The following is a 20,453-nucleotide window of genomic DNA, read 5'->3' as shown; positions in this document are numbered from 1 at the left end:
CCTATTCCCTTTATAAGTAGTGCACTAAGTAATACACTGTGGACCCTATTCCCTTTATAAGTAGTGCACTAAGTACTACACTATGGACCCTATTCCCTTTATAGTGCACTAAGTACTACACTATGGGCCCTATTCCCTTTATAAGTAGTGCACTAAGCACTACACTATGGGCCCTATTCCCTTTATAAGTAGTGCACTAAGTAATACACTGTGGACCCTATTCCCTTTATAAGTAGTGCACTAAGTACTACACTATGGACCCTATTCCCTTTATAAGTAGTGCACTAAGTACTACACTATGGACCCTATTCCCTTTATAGTGCACTAAGTACTACACTATGGGCCCTATTCCCTTTATAAGTAGTGCACTAAGCACTACACTATGGGCCCTATTCCCTTTATAGTGCACTAAGTAATACACTATGGACCCTATTCCCTTTATAAGTAGTGCACTAAGTAATACACTATGGGCCCTATTCCCTTTATAAGTAGTGCACTAAGTACTACACTATGGACCCTATTCCCTTTATAAGTAGTGCACTAAGTACTACACTATAGGCCCTATTCCCTTTATAGTGCACTAAGTAATACATTATGGACCCTATTCCCTTCATAAGTAGTGCACTAAGTACTACACTATGGGCCCTATTCCCTTCATAAATAGTGCACTAGGTACTACACTATGGACCCTATTCCCTTCATAAGTAGTGCACTAAGTACTACACTATGGGCCCTATTCCCTTTATAGTGCACTAAGTAAAACACTATGGACCCTATTCCCTTTATAAGTAGTGCACTAAGTACTACACTATGGGCCCTATTCCCTTTATAAGTAGTGCACTAAGTACTACACTATGGACCCTATTCCCTTTATAAGTAGTGCACTAAGTAATACACTATGGACCCTATTCCCTTTATAAGTAGTGCACTAAGTAATACACTATGGGCCCTATTCCCTTTATAAGTAGTGCACTAAGTAATACACTATGGACCCTATTCCCTTTATAGTGCACTAAGTACTACACTATGGGCCCTATTCCCTTTATAAGTAGTGCACTAAGTACTACACTATGGACCCTATTCCCTTTATAAGTAGTGCACTAAGTACTACACTATGGACCCTATTCCCTTTATAGTGCACTAAGTACTACACTATGGACCCTATTCCCTTTATAGTGCACTAAGTACTACACTATAGGCCCTATTCCCTTTATAGTGCACTAAGTAATACACTATGGACCCTATTCCCTTTATAGTGCACTAAGTACTACACTATGGGCCCTATTCCCTTCATAGTGCACTAAGTAATACACTATGGACCCTATTCCCTTTATAGTGCACTAAGTACTACACTATAGGCCCTATTCCCTTTATAGTGCACTAAGTAATACACTATGGACCCTATTCCCTTTATAGTGCACTAAGTACTACACTATGGGCCCTATTCCCTTTATAGTGCACTAAGTAATACACTATGGACCCTATTCCCTTTATAGTGCACTAAGTACTACACTATAGGCCCTATTCCCTTTATAGTGCACTAAGTACTACACTATGGGCCCTATTCCCTTTATAAGTAGTGCACTAAGTAATACACTATGGACCCTATTCCCTTTATAGTGCACTAAGTACTACACTATGGGCCTTATTCCCTTTATAAGTAGTGCACTAAGTAACACACTATGGACCCTATTCCCTTTATAGTGCACTAAGTACTACACTATGGGCCCTATTCCCTTTATAAGTAGTGCACTAAGTAATACACTATGGACCCTATTCCCTTTATAGTGCACTAAGTACTACACTATGGGCCCTATTCCCTTTATAAGTAGTGCACTAAGTAATACACTATGGACCCTATTCCCTTTATAGTGCACTAAGTACTACACTATGGGCCCTATTCCCTTTATAAGTAGTGCACTAAGTACTACACTATGGACCCTATTCCCTTTATAAGTAGTGCACTAAGTACTACACTATGGACCCTATTCCCTTTATAGTGCACTAAGTAATACACTATGGGCCCTATTCCCTTTATAAGTAGTGCACTAAGTACTACACTATGGACCCTATTCCCTTTATAAGTAGTGCACTAAGTACTACACTATGGACCCTATTCCCTTTATAGTGCACTAAGTAATACACTATGGGCCCTATTCCCTTTATAAGTAGTGCACTAAGTACTACACTATGGACCCTATTCCCTTTATAAGTAGTGCACTAAGTACTACACTATGGACCCTATTCCCTTTATAGTGCACTAAGTACTACACTATGGGCCCTATTCCCTTTATAAGTAGTGCACTAAGCACTACACTATGGGCCCTATTCCCTTTATAAGTAGTGCACTAAGTAATACACTGTGGACCCTATTCCCTTTATAAGTAGTGCACTAAGTACTACACTATGGACCCTATTCCCTTTATAAGTAGTGCACTAAGTACTACACTATGGACCCTATTCCCTTTATAGTGCACTAAGTACTACACTATGGGCCCTATTCCCTTTATAAGTAGTGCACTAAGCACTACACTATGGGCCCTATTCCCTTTATAGTGCACTAAGTACTACACTATGGACCCTATTCCCTTTATAAGTAGTGCACTAAGTACTACACTATGGACCCTATTCCCTTTATAGTGCACTAAGTAATACACTATGGGCCCTATTCCCTTTATAAGTAGTGCACTAAGTACTACACTATGGGCCCTATTCCCTTTATAAGTAGTGCACTAAGTAATACACTATGGACACTATTCCCTTTATAGTGCACTAAGTACTACACTATGGGCCCTATTCCCTTTATAAGTAGTGCACTAAGTAATACACTATGGACCCTATTCCCTTTATAGTGCACTAAGTACTACACTATGGGCCCTATTCCCTTTATAAGTAGTGCACTAAGTACTACACTATGGACCCTATTCCCTTTATAAGTAGTGCACTAAGTACTACACTATGGACCCTATTCCCTTTATAGTGCACTAAGTACTACACTATGGACCCTATTCCCTTTATAGTGCACTAAGTAATACACTATGGGCCCTATTCCCTTTATAAGTAGTGCACTAAGTAATACACTGTGGACCCTATTCCCTTTATAAGTAGTGCACTAAGTACTACACTATGGACCCTATTCCCTTTATAGTGCACTAAGTACTACACTATGGGCCCTATTCCCTTTATAAGTAGTGCACTAAGCACTACACTATGGGCCCTATTCCCTTTATAAGTAGTGCACTAAGTAATACACTGTGGACCCTATTCCCTTTATAAGTAGTGCACTAAGTACTACACTATGGACCCTATTCCCTTTATAAGTAGTGCACTAAGTACTACACTATGGACCCTATTCCCTTTATAGTGCACTAAGTACTACACTATGGGCCCTATTCCCTTTATAAGTAGTGCACTAAGCACTACACTATGGGCCCTATTCCCTTTATAGTGCACTAAGTAATACACTATGGACCCTATTCCCTTTATAAGTAGTGCACTAAGTACTACACTATGGGCCCTATTCCCTTTATAAGTAGTGCACTAAGTAATACACTATGGACCCTATTCCCTTTATAGTGCACTAAGTACTACACTATGGGCCCTATTCCCTTTAAAAGTAGTGCACTAAGTAATACACTATGGACCCTATTCCCTTTATAGTGCACTAAGTACTACACTATGGGCCCTATTCCCTTTATAAGTAGTGCACTAAGTACTACACTATGGACCCTATTCCCTTTATAAGTAGTGCACTAAGTACTACACTATGGACCCTATTCCCTTTATAGTGCACTAAGTACTACACTATGGACCCTATTCCCTTTATAGTGCACTAAGTAATACACTATGGGCCCTATTCCCTTTATAAGTAGTGCACTAAGTACTACACTATGGACCCTATTCCTTTATAGTGCACTAAGTACTACACTATGGGCCCTATTCCCTTTATAAGTAGTGCACTAAGTACTACACTATGGACCCTATTCCCTTTATAAGTAGTGCACTAAGTACTACACTATGGACCCTATTCCCTTTATAGTGCACTAAGTACTACACTATGGACCCTATTTCCTTTATAAGTAGTGCACTAAGTACTACACTATGGACCCTATTCCCTTTATAGTGCACTAAGTACTACACTATGGGCCCTATTCCCTTTATAAGTAGTGCACTAAGTAATACACTATGGACCCTATTCCCTTTATAAGTAGTGCACTAAGAACTACACTATGGGCCCTATTCCCTTTATAGTGCATTAAGTAATACACTATGGACCCTATTCCCATTATAGTGCACTAAGTAATACACTATGGGCCCTATTCCCTTTATAAGTAGTGCACTAAGAACTACACTATGGACCCTATTCCCTTTATAAGTAGTGCACTAAGTACTACACTATGGACCCTATTCCCTTTATAAGTAGTGCACTAAGAACTACACTATGGACCCTATTCCCTTTATAAGTAGTGCACTAAGTACTACACTATGGACCCTATTCCCTTTATAGTGCACTAAGTACTACACTATGGGCCCTATTCCCTTTATAGTGCACTAAGTAATACACTATGGACCCTATTCCCTTTAAAGTGCACTAAGTACTACACTATAGGCCCTATTCCCTTTATAGTGCACTAAGTACTACACTATGGGCCCTATTCCCTTTAGAAGTAGTGCACTAAGTAATACACTATGGACCCTATTCCCTTTATAGTGCACTAAGTACTACACTATGGACCCTATTCCCTTTATAAGTAGTGCACTAAGTAATACACTATGGACCCTATTCCTTTATAGTGCACTAAGTACTACACTATGGGCCCTATTCCCTTTATAAGTAGTGCACTAAGTACTACACTATGGACCCTATTCCCTTTATAAGTAGTGCACTAAGTACTACACTATGGACCCTATTCCCTTTATAGTGCACTAAGTACTACACTATGGACCCTATTCCCTTTATAGTGCACTAAGTACTACACTATAGGCCCTATTCCCTTTATAGTGCACTAAGTAATACACTATGGACCCTATTCCCTTTATAGTGCACTAAGTACTACACTATGGGCCCTATTCCCTTTATAGTGCACTAAGTAATACACTATGGACCCTATTCCCTTTATAGTGCACTAAGTACTACACTATAGGCCCTATTCCCTTTATAGTGCACTAAGTAATACACTATGGACCCTATTCCCTTTATAGTGCACTAAGTACTACACTATGGGCCCTATTCCCTTTATAGTGCACTAAGTAATACACTATGGACCCTATTCCCTTTATAGTGCACTAAGTACTACACTATAGGCCCTATTCCCTTTATAGTGCACTAAGTACTACACTATGGGCCCTATTCCCTTTATAAGTAGTGCACTAAGTAACACACTATGGACCCTATTCCCTTTATAGTGCACTAAGTACTACACTATGGGCCCTATTCCCTTTATAAGTAGTGCACTAAGTAATACACTATGGACCCTATTCCCTTTATAGTGCACTAAGTACTACACTATGGGCCCTATTCCCTTTATAAGTAGTGCACTAAGTAATACACTATGGACCCTATTCCCTTTATAGTGCACTAAGTACTACACTATGGGCCCTATTCCCTTTATAAGTAGTGCACTAAGTACTACACTATGGACCCTATTCCCTTTATAAGTAGTGCACTAAGTACTACACTATGGACCCTATTCCCTTTATAGTGCACTAAGTACTACACTATGGACCCTATTCCCTTTATAGTGCACTAAGTAATACACTATGGGCCCTATTCCCTTTATAAGTAGTGCACTAAGTAATACACTGTGGACCCTATTCCCTTTATAAGTAGTGCACTAAGTACTACACTATGGACCCTATTCCCTTTATAGTGCACTAAGTACTACACTATGGGCCCTATTCCTTTATAAGTAGTGCACTAAGCACTACACTATGGGCCCTATTCCCTTTATAAGTAGTGCACTAAGTAATACACTGTGGACCCTATTCCCTTTATAAGTAGTGCACTAAGTACTACACTATGGACCCTATTCCCTTTATAAGTAGTGCACTAAGTACTACACTATGGACCCTATTCCCTTTATAGTGCACTAAGTACTACACTATGGGCCCTATTCCCTTTATAAGTAGTGCACTAAGCACTACACTATGGGCCCTATTCCCTTTATAGTGCACTAAGTAATACACTATGGACCCTATTCCCTTTATAAGTAGTGCACTAAGTAATACACTATGGGCCCTATTCCCTTTATAAGTAGTGCACTAAGTACTACACTATGGACCCTATTCCCTTTATAAGTAGTGCACTAAGTACTACACTATAGGCCCTATTCCCTTTATAGTGCACTAAGTAATACATTATGGACCCTATTCCCTTCATAAGTAGTGCACTAAGTACTACACTATGGGCCCTATTCCCTTCATAAATAGTGCACTAGGTACTACACTATGGACCCTATTCCCTTCATAAGTAGTGCACTAAGTACTACACTATGGGCCCTATTCCCTTTATAGTGCACTAAGTAAAACACTATGGACCCTATTCCCTTTATAAGTAGTGCACTAAGTACTACACTATGGGCCCTATTCCCTTTATAAGTAGTGCACTAAGTACTACACTATGGACCCTATTCCCTTTATAAGTAGTGCACTAAGTAATACACTATGGACCCTATTCCCTTTATAAGTAGTGCACTAAGTAATACACTATGGGCCCTATTCCCTTTATAAGTAGTGCACTAAGTAATACACTATGGACCCTATTCCCTTTATAGTGCACTAAGTACTACACTATGGGCCCTATTCCCTTTATAAGTAGTGCACTAAGTACTACACTATGGACCCTATTCCCTTTATAAGTAGTGCACTAAGTACTACACTATGGACCCTATTCCCTTTATAGTGCACTAAGTACTACACTATGGACCCTATTCCCTTTATAGTGCACTAAGTACTACACTATAGGCCCTATTCCCTTTATAGTGCACTAAGTAATACACTATGGACCCTATTCCCTTTATAGTGCACTAAGTACTACACTATGGGCCCTATTCCCTTCATAGTGCACTAAGTAATACACTATGGACCCTATTCCCTTTATAGTGCACTAAGTACTACACTATAGGCCCTATTCCCTTTATAGTGCACTAAGTAATACACTATGGACCCTATTCCCTTTATAGTGCACTAAGTACTACACTATGGGCCCTATTCCCTTTATAGTGCACTAAGTAATACACTATGGACCCTATTCCCTTTATAGTGCACTAAGTACTACACTATAGGCCCTATTCCCTTTATAGTGCACTAAGTACTACACTATGGGCCCTATTCCCTTTATAAGTAGTGCACTAAGTAATACACTATGGACCCTATTCCCTTTATAGTGCACTAAGTACTACACTATGGGCCTTATTCCCTTTATAAGTAGTGCACTAAGTAACACACTATGGACCCTATTCCCTTTATAGTGCACTAAGTACTACACTATGGGCCCTATTCCCTTTATAAGTAGTGCACTAAGTAATACACTATGGACCCTATTCCCTTTATAGTGCACTAAGTACTACACTATGGGCCCTATTCCCTTTATAAGTAGTGCACTAAGTAATACACTATGGACCCTATTCCCTTTATAGTGCACTAAGTACTACACTATGGGCCCTATTCCCTTTATAAGTAGTGCACTAAGTACTACACTATGGACCCTATTCCCTTTATAAGTAGTGCACTAAGTACTACACTATGGACCCTATTCCCTTTATAGTGCACTAAGTAATACACTATGGGCCCTATTCCCTTTATAAGTAGTGCACTAAGTACTACACTATGGACCCTATTCCCTTTATAAGTAGTGCACTAAGTACTACACTATGGACCCTATTCCCTTTATAGTGCACTAAGTAATACACTATGGGCCCTATTCCCTTTATAAGTAGTGCACTAAGTACTACACTATGGACCCTATTCCCTTTATAAGTAGTGCACTAAGTACTACACTATGGACCCTATTCCCTTTATAGTGCACTAAGTACTACACTATGGGCCCTATTCCTTTATAAGTAGTGCACTAAGCACTACACTATGGGCCCTATTCCCTTTATAAGTAGTGCACTAAGTAATACACTGTGGACCCTATTCCCTTTATAAGTAGTGCACTAAGTACTACACTATGGACCCTATTCCCTTTATAAGTAGTGCACTAAGTACTACACTATGGACCCTATTCCCTTTATAGTGCACTAAGTACTACACTATGGGCCCTATTCCCTTTATAAGTAGTGCACTAAGCACTACACTATGGGCCCTATTCCCTTTATAGTGCACTAAGTACTACACTATGGACCCTATTCCCTTTATAAGTAGTGCACTAAGTACTACACTATGGACCCTATTCCCTTTATAGTGCACTAAGTAATACACTATGGGCCCTATTCCCTTTATAAGTAGTGCACTAAGTACTACACTATGGGCCCTATTCCCTTTATAAGTAGTGCACTAAGTAATACACTATGGACACTATTCCCTTTATAGTGCACTAAGTACTACACTATGGGCCCTATTCCCTTTATAAGTAGTGCACTAAGTAATACACTATGGACCCTATTCCCTTTATAGTGCACTAAGTACTACACTATGGGCCCTATTCCCTTTATAAGTAGTGCACTAAGTACTACACTATGGACCCTATTCCCTTTATAAGTAGTGCACTAAGTACTACACTATGGACCCTATTCCCTTTATAGTGCACTAAGTACTACACTATGGACCCTATTCCCTTTATAGTGCACTAAGTAATACACTATGGGCCCTATTCCCTTTATAAGTAGTGCACTAAGTAATACACTGTGGACCCTATTCCCTTTATAAGTAGTGCACTAAGTACTACACTATGGACCCTATTCCCTTTATAAGTAGTGCACTAAGTACTACACTATGGACCCTATTCCCTTTATAGTGCACTAAGTACTACACTATGGGCCCTATTCCCTTTATAAGTAGTGCACTAAGCACTACACTATGGGCCCTATTCCCTTTATAAGTAGTGCACTAAGTAATACACTGTGGACCCTATTCCCTTTATAAGTAGTGCACTAAGTACTACACTATGGACCCTATTCCCTTTATAAGTAGTGCACTAAGTACTACACTATGGACCCTATTCCCTTTATAGTGCACTAAGTACTACACTATGGGCCCTATTCCCTTTATAAGTAGTGCACTAAGCACTACACTATGGGCCCTATTCCCTTTATAGTGCACTAAGTAATACACTATGGACCCTATTCCCTTTATAAGTAGTGCACTAAGTACTACACTATGGGCCCTATTCCCTTTATAAGTAGTGCACTAAGTAATACACTATGGACCCTATTCCCTTTATAGTGCACTAAGTACTACACTATGGGCCCTATTCCCTTTAAAAGTAGTGCACTAAGTAATACACTATGGACCCTATTCCCTTTATAGTGCACTAAGTACTACACTATGGGCCCTATTCCCTTTATAAGTAGTGCACTAAGTACTACACTATGGACCCTATTCCCTTTATAAGTAGTGCACTAAGTACTACACTATGGACCCTATTCCCTTTATAGTGCACTAAGTACTACACTATGGACCCTATTCCCTTTATAGTGCACTAAGTAATACACTATGGGCCCTATTCCCTTTATAAGTAGTGCACTAAGTACTACACTATGGGCCCTATTCCCTTTATAAGTAGTGCACTAAGCACTACACTATGGGCCCTATTCCCTTTATAAGTAGTGCACTAAGTAATACACTGTGGACCCTATTCCCTTTATAAGTAGTGCACTAAGTACTACACTATGGACCCTATTCCCTTTATAAGTAGTGCACTAAGTACTACACTATGGACCCTATTCCCTTTATAGTGCACTAAGTACTACACTATGGGCCCTATTCCCTTTATAAGTAGTGCACTAAGCACTACACTATGGGCCCTATTCCCTTTATAGTGCACTAAGTAATACACTATGGACCCTATTCCCTTTATAAGTAGTGCACTAAGTAATACACTATGGGCCCTATTCCCTTTATAAGTAGTGCACTAAGTACTACACTATGGACCCTATTCCCTTTATAAGTAGTGCACTAAGTACTACACTATAGGCCCTATTCCCTTTATAGTGCACTAAGTAATACATTATGGACCCTATTCCCTTCATAAGTAGTGCACTAAGTACTACACTATGGGCCCTATTCCCTTCATAAGTAGTGCACTAAGTACTACACTATGGACCCTATTCCCTTCATAAGTAGTGCACTAAGTACTACACTATGGGCCCTATTCCCTTTATAGTGCACTAAGTAAAACACTATGGACCCTATTCCCTTTATAAGTAGTGCACTAAGTACTACACTATGGGCCCTATTCCCTTTATAAGTAGTGCACTAAGTACTACACTATGGACCCTATTCCCTTTATAAGTAGTGCACTAAGTAATACACTATGGACCCTATTCCCTTTATAAGTAGTGCACTAAGTAATACACTATGGGCCCTATTCCCTTTATAAGTAGTGCACTAAGTAATACACTATGGACCCTATTCCCTTTATAGTGCACTAAGTACTACACTATGGGCCCTATTCCCTTTATAAGTAGTGCACTAAGTACTACACTATGGACCCTATTCCCTTTATAAGTAGTGCACTAAGTACTACACTATGGACCCTATTCCCTTTATAGTGCACTAAGTACTACACTATGGACACTATTCCCTTTATAGTGCACTAAGTACTACACTATAGGCCCTATTCCCTTTATAGTGCACTAAGTAATACACTATGGACCCTATTCCCTTTATAGTGCACTAAGTACTACACTATGGGCCCTATTCCCTTCATAGTGCACTAAGTAATACACTATGGACCCTATTCCCTTTATAGTGCACTAAGTACTACACTATAGGCCCTATTCCCTTTATAGTGCACTAAGTAATACACTATGGACCCTATTCCCTTTATAGTGCACTAAGTACTACACTATGGGCCCTATTCCCTTTATAGTGCACTAAGTAATACACTATGGACCCTATTCCCTTTATAGTGCACTAAGTACTACACTATAGGCCCTATTCCCTTTATAGTGCACTAAGTACTACACTATGGGCCCTATTCCCTTTATAAGTAGTGCACTAAGTAATACACTATGGACCCTATTCCCTTTATAGTGCACTAAGTACTACACTATGGGCCTTATTCCCTTTATAAGTAGTGCACTAAGTAACACACTATGGACCCTATTCCCTTTATAGTGCACTAAGTACTACACTATGGGCCCTATTCCCTTTATAAGTAGTGCACTAAGTAATACACTATGGACCCTATTCCCTTTATAGTGCACTAAGTACTACACTATGGGCCCTATTCCCTTTATAAGTAGTGCACTAAGTAATACACTATGGACCCTATTCCCTTTATAGTGCACTAAGTACTACACTATGGGCCCTATTCCCTTTATAAGTAGTGCACTAAGTACTACACTATGGACCCTATTCCCTTTATAAGTAGTGCACTAAGTACTACACTATGGACCCTATTCCCTTTATAGTGCACTAAGTAATACACTATGGGCCCTATTCCCTTTATAAGTAGTGCACTAAGTACTACACTATGGACCCTATTCCCTTTATAAGTAGTGCACTAAGTACTACACTATGGACCCTATTCCCTTTATAGTGCACTAAGTAATACACTATGGGCCCTATTCCCTTTATAAGTAGTGCACTAAGTACTACACTATGGACCCTATTCCCTTTATAAGTAGTGCACTAAGTACTACACTATGGACCCTATTCCCTTTATAGTGCACTAAGTACTACACTATAGGCCCTATTCCCTTTATAAGTAGTGCACTAAGCACTACACTATGGGCCCTATTCCTTTATAAGTAGTGCACTAAGTAATACACTGTGGACCCTATTCCCTTTATAAGTAGTGCACTAAGTACTACACTATGGACCCTATTCCCTTTATAAGTAGTGCACTAAGTACTACACTATGGACCCTATTCCCTTTATAGTGCACTAAGTACTACACTATGGGCCCTATTCCCTTTATAAGTAGTGCACTAAGCACTACACTATGGGCCCTATTCCTTTATAGTGCACTAAGTACTACACTATGGACCCTATTCCCTTTATAAGTAGTGCACTAAGTACTACACTATGGACCCTATTCCCTTTATAGTGCACTAAGTAATACACTATGGGCCCTATTCCCTTTATAAGTAGTGCACTAAGTACTACACTATGGGCCCTATTCCCTTTATAAGTAGTGCACTAAGTAATACACTATGGACCCTATTCCCTTTATAGTGCACTAAGTACTACACTATGGGCCCTATTCCCTTTATAAGTAGTGCACTAAGTAATACACTATGGACCCTATTCCCTTTATAGTGCACTAAGTACTACACTATGGGCCCTATTCCCTTTATAAGTAGTGCACTAAGTACTACACTATGGACCCTATTCCCTTTATAAGTAGTGCACTAAGTACTACACTATGGACCCTATTCCCTTTATAGTGCACTAAGTACTACACTATGGACCCTATTCCCTTTATAGTGCACTAAGTAATACACTATGGGCCCTATTCCCTTTATAAGTAGTGCACTAAGTAATACACTGTGGACCCTATTCCCTTTATAAGTAGTGCACTAAGTACTACACTATGGACCCTATTCCCTTTATAGTGCACTAAGTACTACACTATGGGCCCTATTCCCTTTATAAGTAGTGCACTAAGCACTACACTATGGGCCCTATTCCCTTTATAAGTAGTGCACTAAGTAATACACTGTGGACCCTATTCCCTTTATAAGTAGTGCACTAAGTACTACACTATGGACCCTATTCCCTTTATAAGTAGTGCACTAAGTACTACACTATGGACCCTATTCCCTTTATAGTGCACTAAGTACTACACTATGGGCCCTATTCCTTTATAAGTAGTGCACTAAGCACTACACTATGGGCCCTATTCCCTTTATAGTGCACTAAGTAATACACTATGGACCCTATTCTCTTTATAAGTAGTGCACTAAGTAATACACTATGGGCCCTATTCCCTTTATAAGTAGTGCACTAAGTACTACACTATGGACCCTATTCCCTTTATAAGTAGTGCACTAAGTACTACACTATAGGCCCTATTCCCTTTATAGTGCACTAAGTAATACATTATGGACCCTATTCCCTTCATAAGTAGTGCACTAAGTACTACACTATGGGCCCTATTCCCTTCATAAGTAGTGCACTAAGTACTACACTATGGACCCTATTCCCTTCATAAGTAGTGCACTAAGTACTACACTATGGGCCCTATTCCCTTCATAAGTAGTGCACTAAGTACTACACTATGGACCCTATTCCCTTCATAAGTAGTGCACTAAGTACTACACTATGGGCCCTATTCCCTTTATAGTGCACTAAGTAAAACACTATGGACCCTATTCCCTTTATAGTGCACTAAGTACTACACTATGGGCCCTATTCCCTTTATAAGTAGTGCACTAAGTACTACACTATGGACCCTATTCCCTTTATAAGTAGTGCACTAAGTACTACACTATGGACCCTATTCCCTTTATAGTGCACTAAGTACTACACTATGGACACTATTCCCTTTATAGTGCACTAAGTACTACACTATAGGCCCTATTCCCTTTATAGTGCACTAAGTAATACACTATGGACCCTATTCCCTTTATAGTGCACTAAGTACTACACTATGGGCCCTATTCCTTCATAGTGCACTAAGTAATACACTATGGACCCTATTCCCTTTATAGTGCACTAAGTACTACACTATAGGCCCTATTCCCTTTATAGTGCACTAAGTAATACACTATGGACCCTATTCCCTTTATAGTGCACTAAGTACTACACTATGGGCCCTATTCCCTTTATAGTGCACTAAGTAATACACTATGGACCCTATTCCCTTTATAGTGCACTAAGTACTACACTATAGGCCCTATTCCCTTTATAGTGCACTAAGTACTACACTATGGGCCCTATTCCCTTTATAAGTAGTGCACTAAGTAATACACTATGGACCCTATTCCCTTTATAGTGCACTAAGTACTACACTATGGGCCTTATTCCCTTTATAAGTAGTGCACTAAGTAACACACTATGGACCCTATTCCCTTTATAGTGCACTAAGTACTACACTATGGGCCCTATTCCCTTTATAAGTAGTGCACTAAGTAATACACTATGGACCCTATTCCCTTTATAGTGCACTAAGTACTACACTATGGGCCCTATTCCCTTTATAAGTAGTGCACTAAGTAATACACTATGGACCCTATTCCCTTTATAGTGCACTAAGTACTACACTATGGGCCCTATTCCCTTTATAAGTAGTGCACTAAGTACTACACTATGGACCCTATTCCCTTTATAAGTAGTGCACTAAGTACTACACTATGGACCCTATTCCCTTTATAGTGCACTAAGTAATACACTATGGGCCCTATTCCCTTTATAAGTAGTGCACTAAGTACTACACTATGGACCCTATTCCCTTTATAAGTAGTGCACTAAGTACTACACTATGGACCCTATTCCCTTTATAGTGCACTAAGTAATACACTATGGGCCCTATTCCCTTTATAAGTAGTGCACTAAGTACTACACTATGGACCCTATTCCCTTTATAAGTAGTGCACTAAGTACTACACTATGGACCCTATTCCCTTTATAGTGCACTAAGTACTACACTATAGGCCCTATTCCCTTTATAAGTAGTGCACTAAGCACTACACTATGTGCCCTATTCCCTTTATAAGTAGTGCACTAAGTAATACACTGTGGACCCTATTCCCTTTATAAGTAGTGCACTAAGTACTACACTATGGACCCTATTCCCTTTATAAGTAGTGCACTAAGTACTACACTATGGACCCTATTCCCTTTATAGTGCACTAAGTACTACACTATGGGCCCTATTCCCTTTATAAGTAGTGCACTAAGCACTACACTATGGGCCCTATTCCCTTTATAGTGCACTAAGTACTACACTATGGACCCTATTCCCTTTATAAGTAGTGCACTAAGTACTACACTATGGACCCTATTCCCTTTATAGTGCACTAAGTAATACACTATGGGCCCTATTCCCTTTATAAGTAGTGCACTAAGTACTACACTATGGGCCCTATTCCCTTTATAAGTAGTGCACTAAGTAATACACTATGGACCCTATTCCCTTTATAGTGCACTAAGTACTACACTATGGGCCCTATTCCCTTTATAAGTAGTGCACTAAGTAATACACTATGGACCCTATTCCCTTTATAGTGCACTAAGTACTACACTATGGGCCCTATTCCCTTTATAAGTAGTGCACTAAGTACTACACTATGGACCCTATTCCCTTTATAAGTAGTGCACTAAGTACTACACTATGGACCCTATTCCCTTTATAGTGCACTAAGTACTACACTATGGACCCTATTCCCTTTATAGTGCACTAAGTAATACACTATGGGCCCTATTCCCTTTATAAGTAGTGCACTAAGTAATACACTGTGGACCCTATTCCCTTTATAAGTAGTGCACTAAGTACTACACTATGGACCCTATTCCCTTTATAGTGCACTAAGTACTACACTATGGGCCCTATTCCCTTTATAAGTAGTGCACTAAGCACTACACTATGGGCCCTATTCCCTTTATAAGTAGTGCACTAAGTAATACACTGTGGACCCTATTCCCTTTATAAGTAGTGCACTAAGTACTACACTATGGACCCTATTCCCTTTATAAGTAGTGCACTAAGTACTACACTATGGACCCTATTCCCTTTATAGTGCACTAAGTACTACACTATGGGCCCTATTCCCTTTATAAGTAGTGCACTAAGCACTACACTATGGGCCCTATTCCCTTTATAGTGCACTAAGTAATACACTATGGACCCTATTCTCTTTATAAGTAGTGCACTAAGTAATACACTATGGGCCCTATTCCCTTTATAAGTAGTGCACTAAGTACTACACTATGGACCCTATTCCCTTTATAAGTAGTGCACTAAGTACTACACTATAGGCCCTATTCCCTTTATAGTGCACTAAGTAATACATTATGGACCCTATTCCCTTCATAAGTAGTGCACTAAGTACTACACTATGGGCCCTATTCCCTTCATAAGTAGTGCACTAAGTACTACACTATGGACCCTATTCCCTTCATAAGTAGTGCACTAAGTACTACACTATGGGCCCTATTCCCTTCATAAGTAGTGCACTAAGTACTACACTATGGACCCTATTCCCTTCATAAGTAGTGCACTAAGTACTACACTATGGGCCCTATTCCCTTTATAGTGCACTAAGTAAAACACTATGGACCCTATTCCCTTTATAAGTAGTGCACTAAGTACTACACTATGGGCCCTATTCCCTTTATAAGTAGTGCACTAAGTACTACACTATGGACCCTATTCCCTTTATAAGTAGTGCACTAAGTAATACACTATGGACCCTATTCCCTTTATAAGTAGTGCACTAAGTAATACACTATGGGCCCTATTCCCTTTATAAGTAGTGCACTAAGTAATACACTATGGACCCTATTCCCTTTATAGTGCACTAAGTACTACACTATGGGCCCTATTCCCTTTATAAGTAGTGCACTAAGTACTACACTATGGACCCTATTCCCTTTATAAGTAGTGCACTAAGTACTACACTATGGACCCTATTCCCTTTATAGTGCACTAAGTACTACACTATGGACCCTATTCCCTTTATAGTGCACTAAGTACTACACTATAGGCCCTATTCCCTTTATAGTGCACTAAGTAATACACTATGGACCCTATTCCCTTTATAGTGCACTAAGTACTACACTATGGGCCCTATTCCCTTCATAGTGCACTAAGTAATACACTATGGACCCTATTCCCTTTATAGTGCACTAAGTACTACACTATAGGCCCTATTCCCTTTATAGTGCACTAAGTAATACACTATGGACCCTATTCCCTTTATAGTGCACTAAGTACTACACTATGGGCCCTATTCCCTTTATAGTGCACTAAGTAATACACTATGGACCCTATTCCCTTTATAGTGCACTAAGTACTACACTATAGGCCCTATTCCCTTTATAGTGCACTAAGTACTACACTATGGGCCCTATTCCCTTTATAAGTAGTGCACTAAGTAATACACTATGGACCCTATTCCCTTTATAGTGCACTAAGTACTACACTATGGGCCTTATTCCCTTTATAAGTAGTGCACTAAGTAACACACTATGGACCCTATTCCCTTTATAGTGCACTAAGTACTACACTATGGGCCCTATTCCCTTTATAAGTAGTGCACTAAGTAATACACTATGGACCCTATTCCCTTTATAGTGCACTAAGTACTACACTATGGGCCCTATTCCCTTTATAAGTAGTGCACTAAGTAATACACTATGGACCCTATTCCCTTTATAGTGCACTAAGTACTACACTATGGGCCCTATTCCCTTTATAAGTAGTGCACTAAGTACTACACTATGGACCCTATTCCCTTTATAAGTAGTGCACTAAGTACTACACTATGGACCCTATTCCCTTTATAGTGCACTAAGTAATACACTATGGGCCCTATTCCCTTTATAAGTAGTGCACTAAGTACTACACTATGGACCCTATTCCCTTTATAAGTAGTGCACTAAGTACTACACTATGGACCCTATTCCCTTTATAGTGCACTAAGTAATACACTATGGGCCCTATTCCCTTTATAAGTAGTGCACTAAGTACTACACTATGGACCCTATTCCCTTTATAAGTAGTGCACTAAGTACTACACTATGGACCCTATTCCCTTTATAGTGCACTAAGTACTACACTATGGGCCCTATTCCCTTTATAAGTAGTGCACTAAGTAATACACTGTGGACCCTATTCCCTTTATAAGTAGTGCACTAAGTACTACACTATGGACCCTATTCCCTTTATAAGTAGTGCACTAAGTACTACACTATGGACCCTATTCCCTTTATAGTGCACTAAGTACTACACTATGGGCCCTATTCCCTTTATAAGTAGTGCACTAAGCACTACACTATGGGCCCTATTCCCTTTATAGTGCACTAAGTAATACACTATGGACCCTATTCCCTTTATAAGTAGTGCACTAAGTAATACACTATGGGCCCTATTCCCTTTATAAGTAGTGCACTAAGTACTACACTATGGACCCTATTCCCTTTATAAGTAGTGCACTAAGTACTACACTATAGGCCCTATTCCCTTTATAGTGCACTAAGTAATACATTATGGACCCTATTCCCTTCATAAGTAGTGCACTAAGTACTACACTATGGGCCCTATTCCCTTCATAAGTAGTGCACTAAGTACTACACTATGGACCCTATTCCCTTCATAAGTAGTGCACTAAGTACTACACTATGGGCCCTATTCCCTTTATAGTGCACTAAGTAAAACACTATGGACCCTATTCCCTTTATAAGTAGTGCACTAAGTACTACACTATGGGCCCTATTCCCTTTATAAGTAGTGCACTAAGTACTACACTATGGACCCTATTCCCTTTATAAGTAGTGCACTAAGTAATACACTATGGGCCCTATTCCCTTTATAAGTAGTGCACTAAGTAATACACTATGGGCCCTATTCCCTTTATAAGTAGTGCACTAAGTACTACACTATGGACCCTATTCCCTTTATAAGTAGTGCACTAAGTAACACACTATGGGCCCTATTCCCTTTATAGTGCACTAAGTAATACACTATGGACCCTATTCCCTTTATAAGTAGTGCACTAAGTACTACACTATGGGCCCTATTCCCTTTATAAGTAGTGCACTAAGTACTACACTATGGACCCTATTCCCTTTATAAGTAGTGCACTAAGTAATACACTATGGACCCTATTCCCTTTATAAGTAGTGCACTAAGTAATACACTATGGGCCCTATTCCCTTTATAAGTAGTGCACTAAGTAATACACTATGGGCCCTATTCCCTTTATAAGTAGTGCACTAAGTACTACACTATGGGCCCTATTCCCTTCATAAGTAGTGCACTAAGTAATACACTATGGGCCCTATTCCCTTTATAGTGCACTAAGTAATACACTATGGACCCCTTTATAGTGCTCTAAGTAATACAAGTTCAATAGGATAGAGTCAATATAAACAGACAGACATACTGCTGGTCTATGAGCTGATTACTGTGTGTGTGTGTGTGTGTGTGTGTGTGTGTGTGTGTGTGTGTGTGTGTGTGTGTGTGTGTGTGTGTGTGTGTGTGTGTGTGTGTGTGTGTGTGTGTGTGTGTGTGTGTGTGAGAGAGAGAAAGAGACTTCCCCCCTTTCTCAAACCCCCACTATCTCTCCCCCCACCCCACGCCCTTTATCCCTTTATTTTGACAGCTATTTGCGCAAAGTGCGTAAACGTTATTCGTGAATAAACCCACTCATCAGAACCGGAAAAAAGACATGACAACTCGTAGACCCGATGTTGCTTTGTTTGCTACTTTTACGCCATGCAAGGGACGGTATATATAGCATATAACTTGCACTACAAACTTGATGTAAAAAGCCCCAAAGCTCCGCCAGCATCCAACCCTTCACTTTATATTGGTTGACTGTCTATGTGTATTTCTATACTCAACCCGTTACCCAGCTCTGGTCCAGAGCGTTCGTGCGCGTTCCCTCTTTCACTCATAAATGTATGAACGCGTAGTAACGCCAAGGACCAGAGCTAACCATTACTTCTCACCTTCCAACGAAATTTTCCAGAACCGAGCTTTTCCCGGCGCTCTGCCCTCCGACCACGGCGATTTGCGGCAGGTCCAGGTTGCAGCTCTGGCCGATGCAGCTGAAGGCGTCCTGGAGCTTGTTGATGAGGGGAATAAGGTCTTCCATACCCCGGTTCCCCATGGCTGCTGCTCTTCTCTCCGGCGGACTCAACTCAGGATTCTCGGAGAGACAGGGAGAGAGAGACAAGACTCCGAGAGAAATGGGTCGGATCTTTGCGCTCTCTCACTTGCGAACTGGAGTTTCCTTTCACGGAAAAAGCGTAAAAGTCAAGTCGACTGTTAAAACGTGATTGTTGTCAGATTTGGGTTCGGCTCAGTAACTAGATTCTAAATAACAGGGCTACAGTGACGCGCTATTTAAATTAATAGAAAAGACGGAATAGAAAACTACAGTGATAAAACTTCAGTCAGTCATCATCCGGTCAGGCGACACGCAGACTCTGCTCCAGACCGCGGCTCCGCCTGTCATCCACTTACACCTCTTCTCATTGGTCATCACAGTGTCTGTCAACGTATAGGAGGAGCCTACTGTATGATTGGTTTTCGTGCGTTGAGAAAAATGGACGTTAGACACGCCTCCGTGGACCCGGCAATGTCCTGCTATTGGCCGCAAAGGGTTTCAATCAAATAC

At 40.1% G+C, this 20,453-nt stretch overlaps 1 protein-coding gene across 1 annotated transcript in view; it reads right to left on the bottom strand.

The window, feature by feature from the left end:
- The window catches only part of LOC135530189 (dynamin-2-like), a 92,553-nt gene extending 72,538 nt beyond the window's left edge, over positions 1 to 20,015 (bottom strand). Inside the window, exon 1 of the mRNA XM_064958560.1 lies at positions 19,783 to 20,015. Within this exon, the coding sequence (XP_064814632.1) occupies positions 19,783 to 19,943 (161 nt within the window). The 5' untranslated portion in view covers positions 19,944 to 20,015. The remainder of the gene's footprint in view (positions 1 to 19,782) is intronic.
- Between the last annotated feature and the right edge of the window lie 438 nt (positions 20,016 to 20,453).

The sequence above is a fragment of the Oncorhynchus masou genome, unplaced genomic scaffold (genome assembly GCF_036934945.1).
Source record: "Oncorhynchus masou masou isolate Uvic2021 unplaced genomic scaffold, UVic_Omas_1.1 unplaced_scaffold_1285, whole genome shotgun sequence".
NCBI lineage: Eukaryota > Metazoa > Chordata > Actinopteri > Salmoniformes > Salmonidae > Oncorhynchus > Oncorhynchus masou.
The sequence above is the reverse complement of the archived record's forward strand: the minus strand, read 5'-3'. Positions and strand labels throughout refer to the sequence as shown.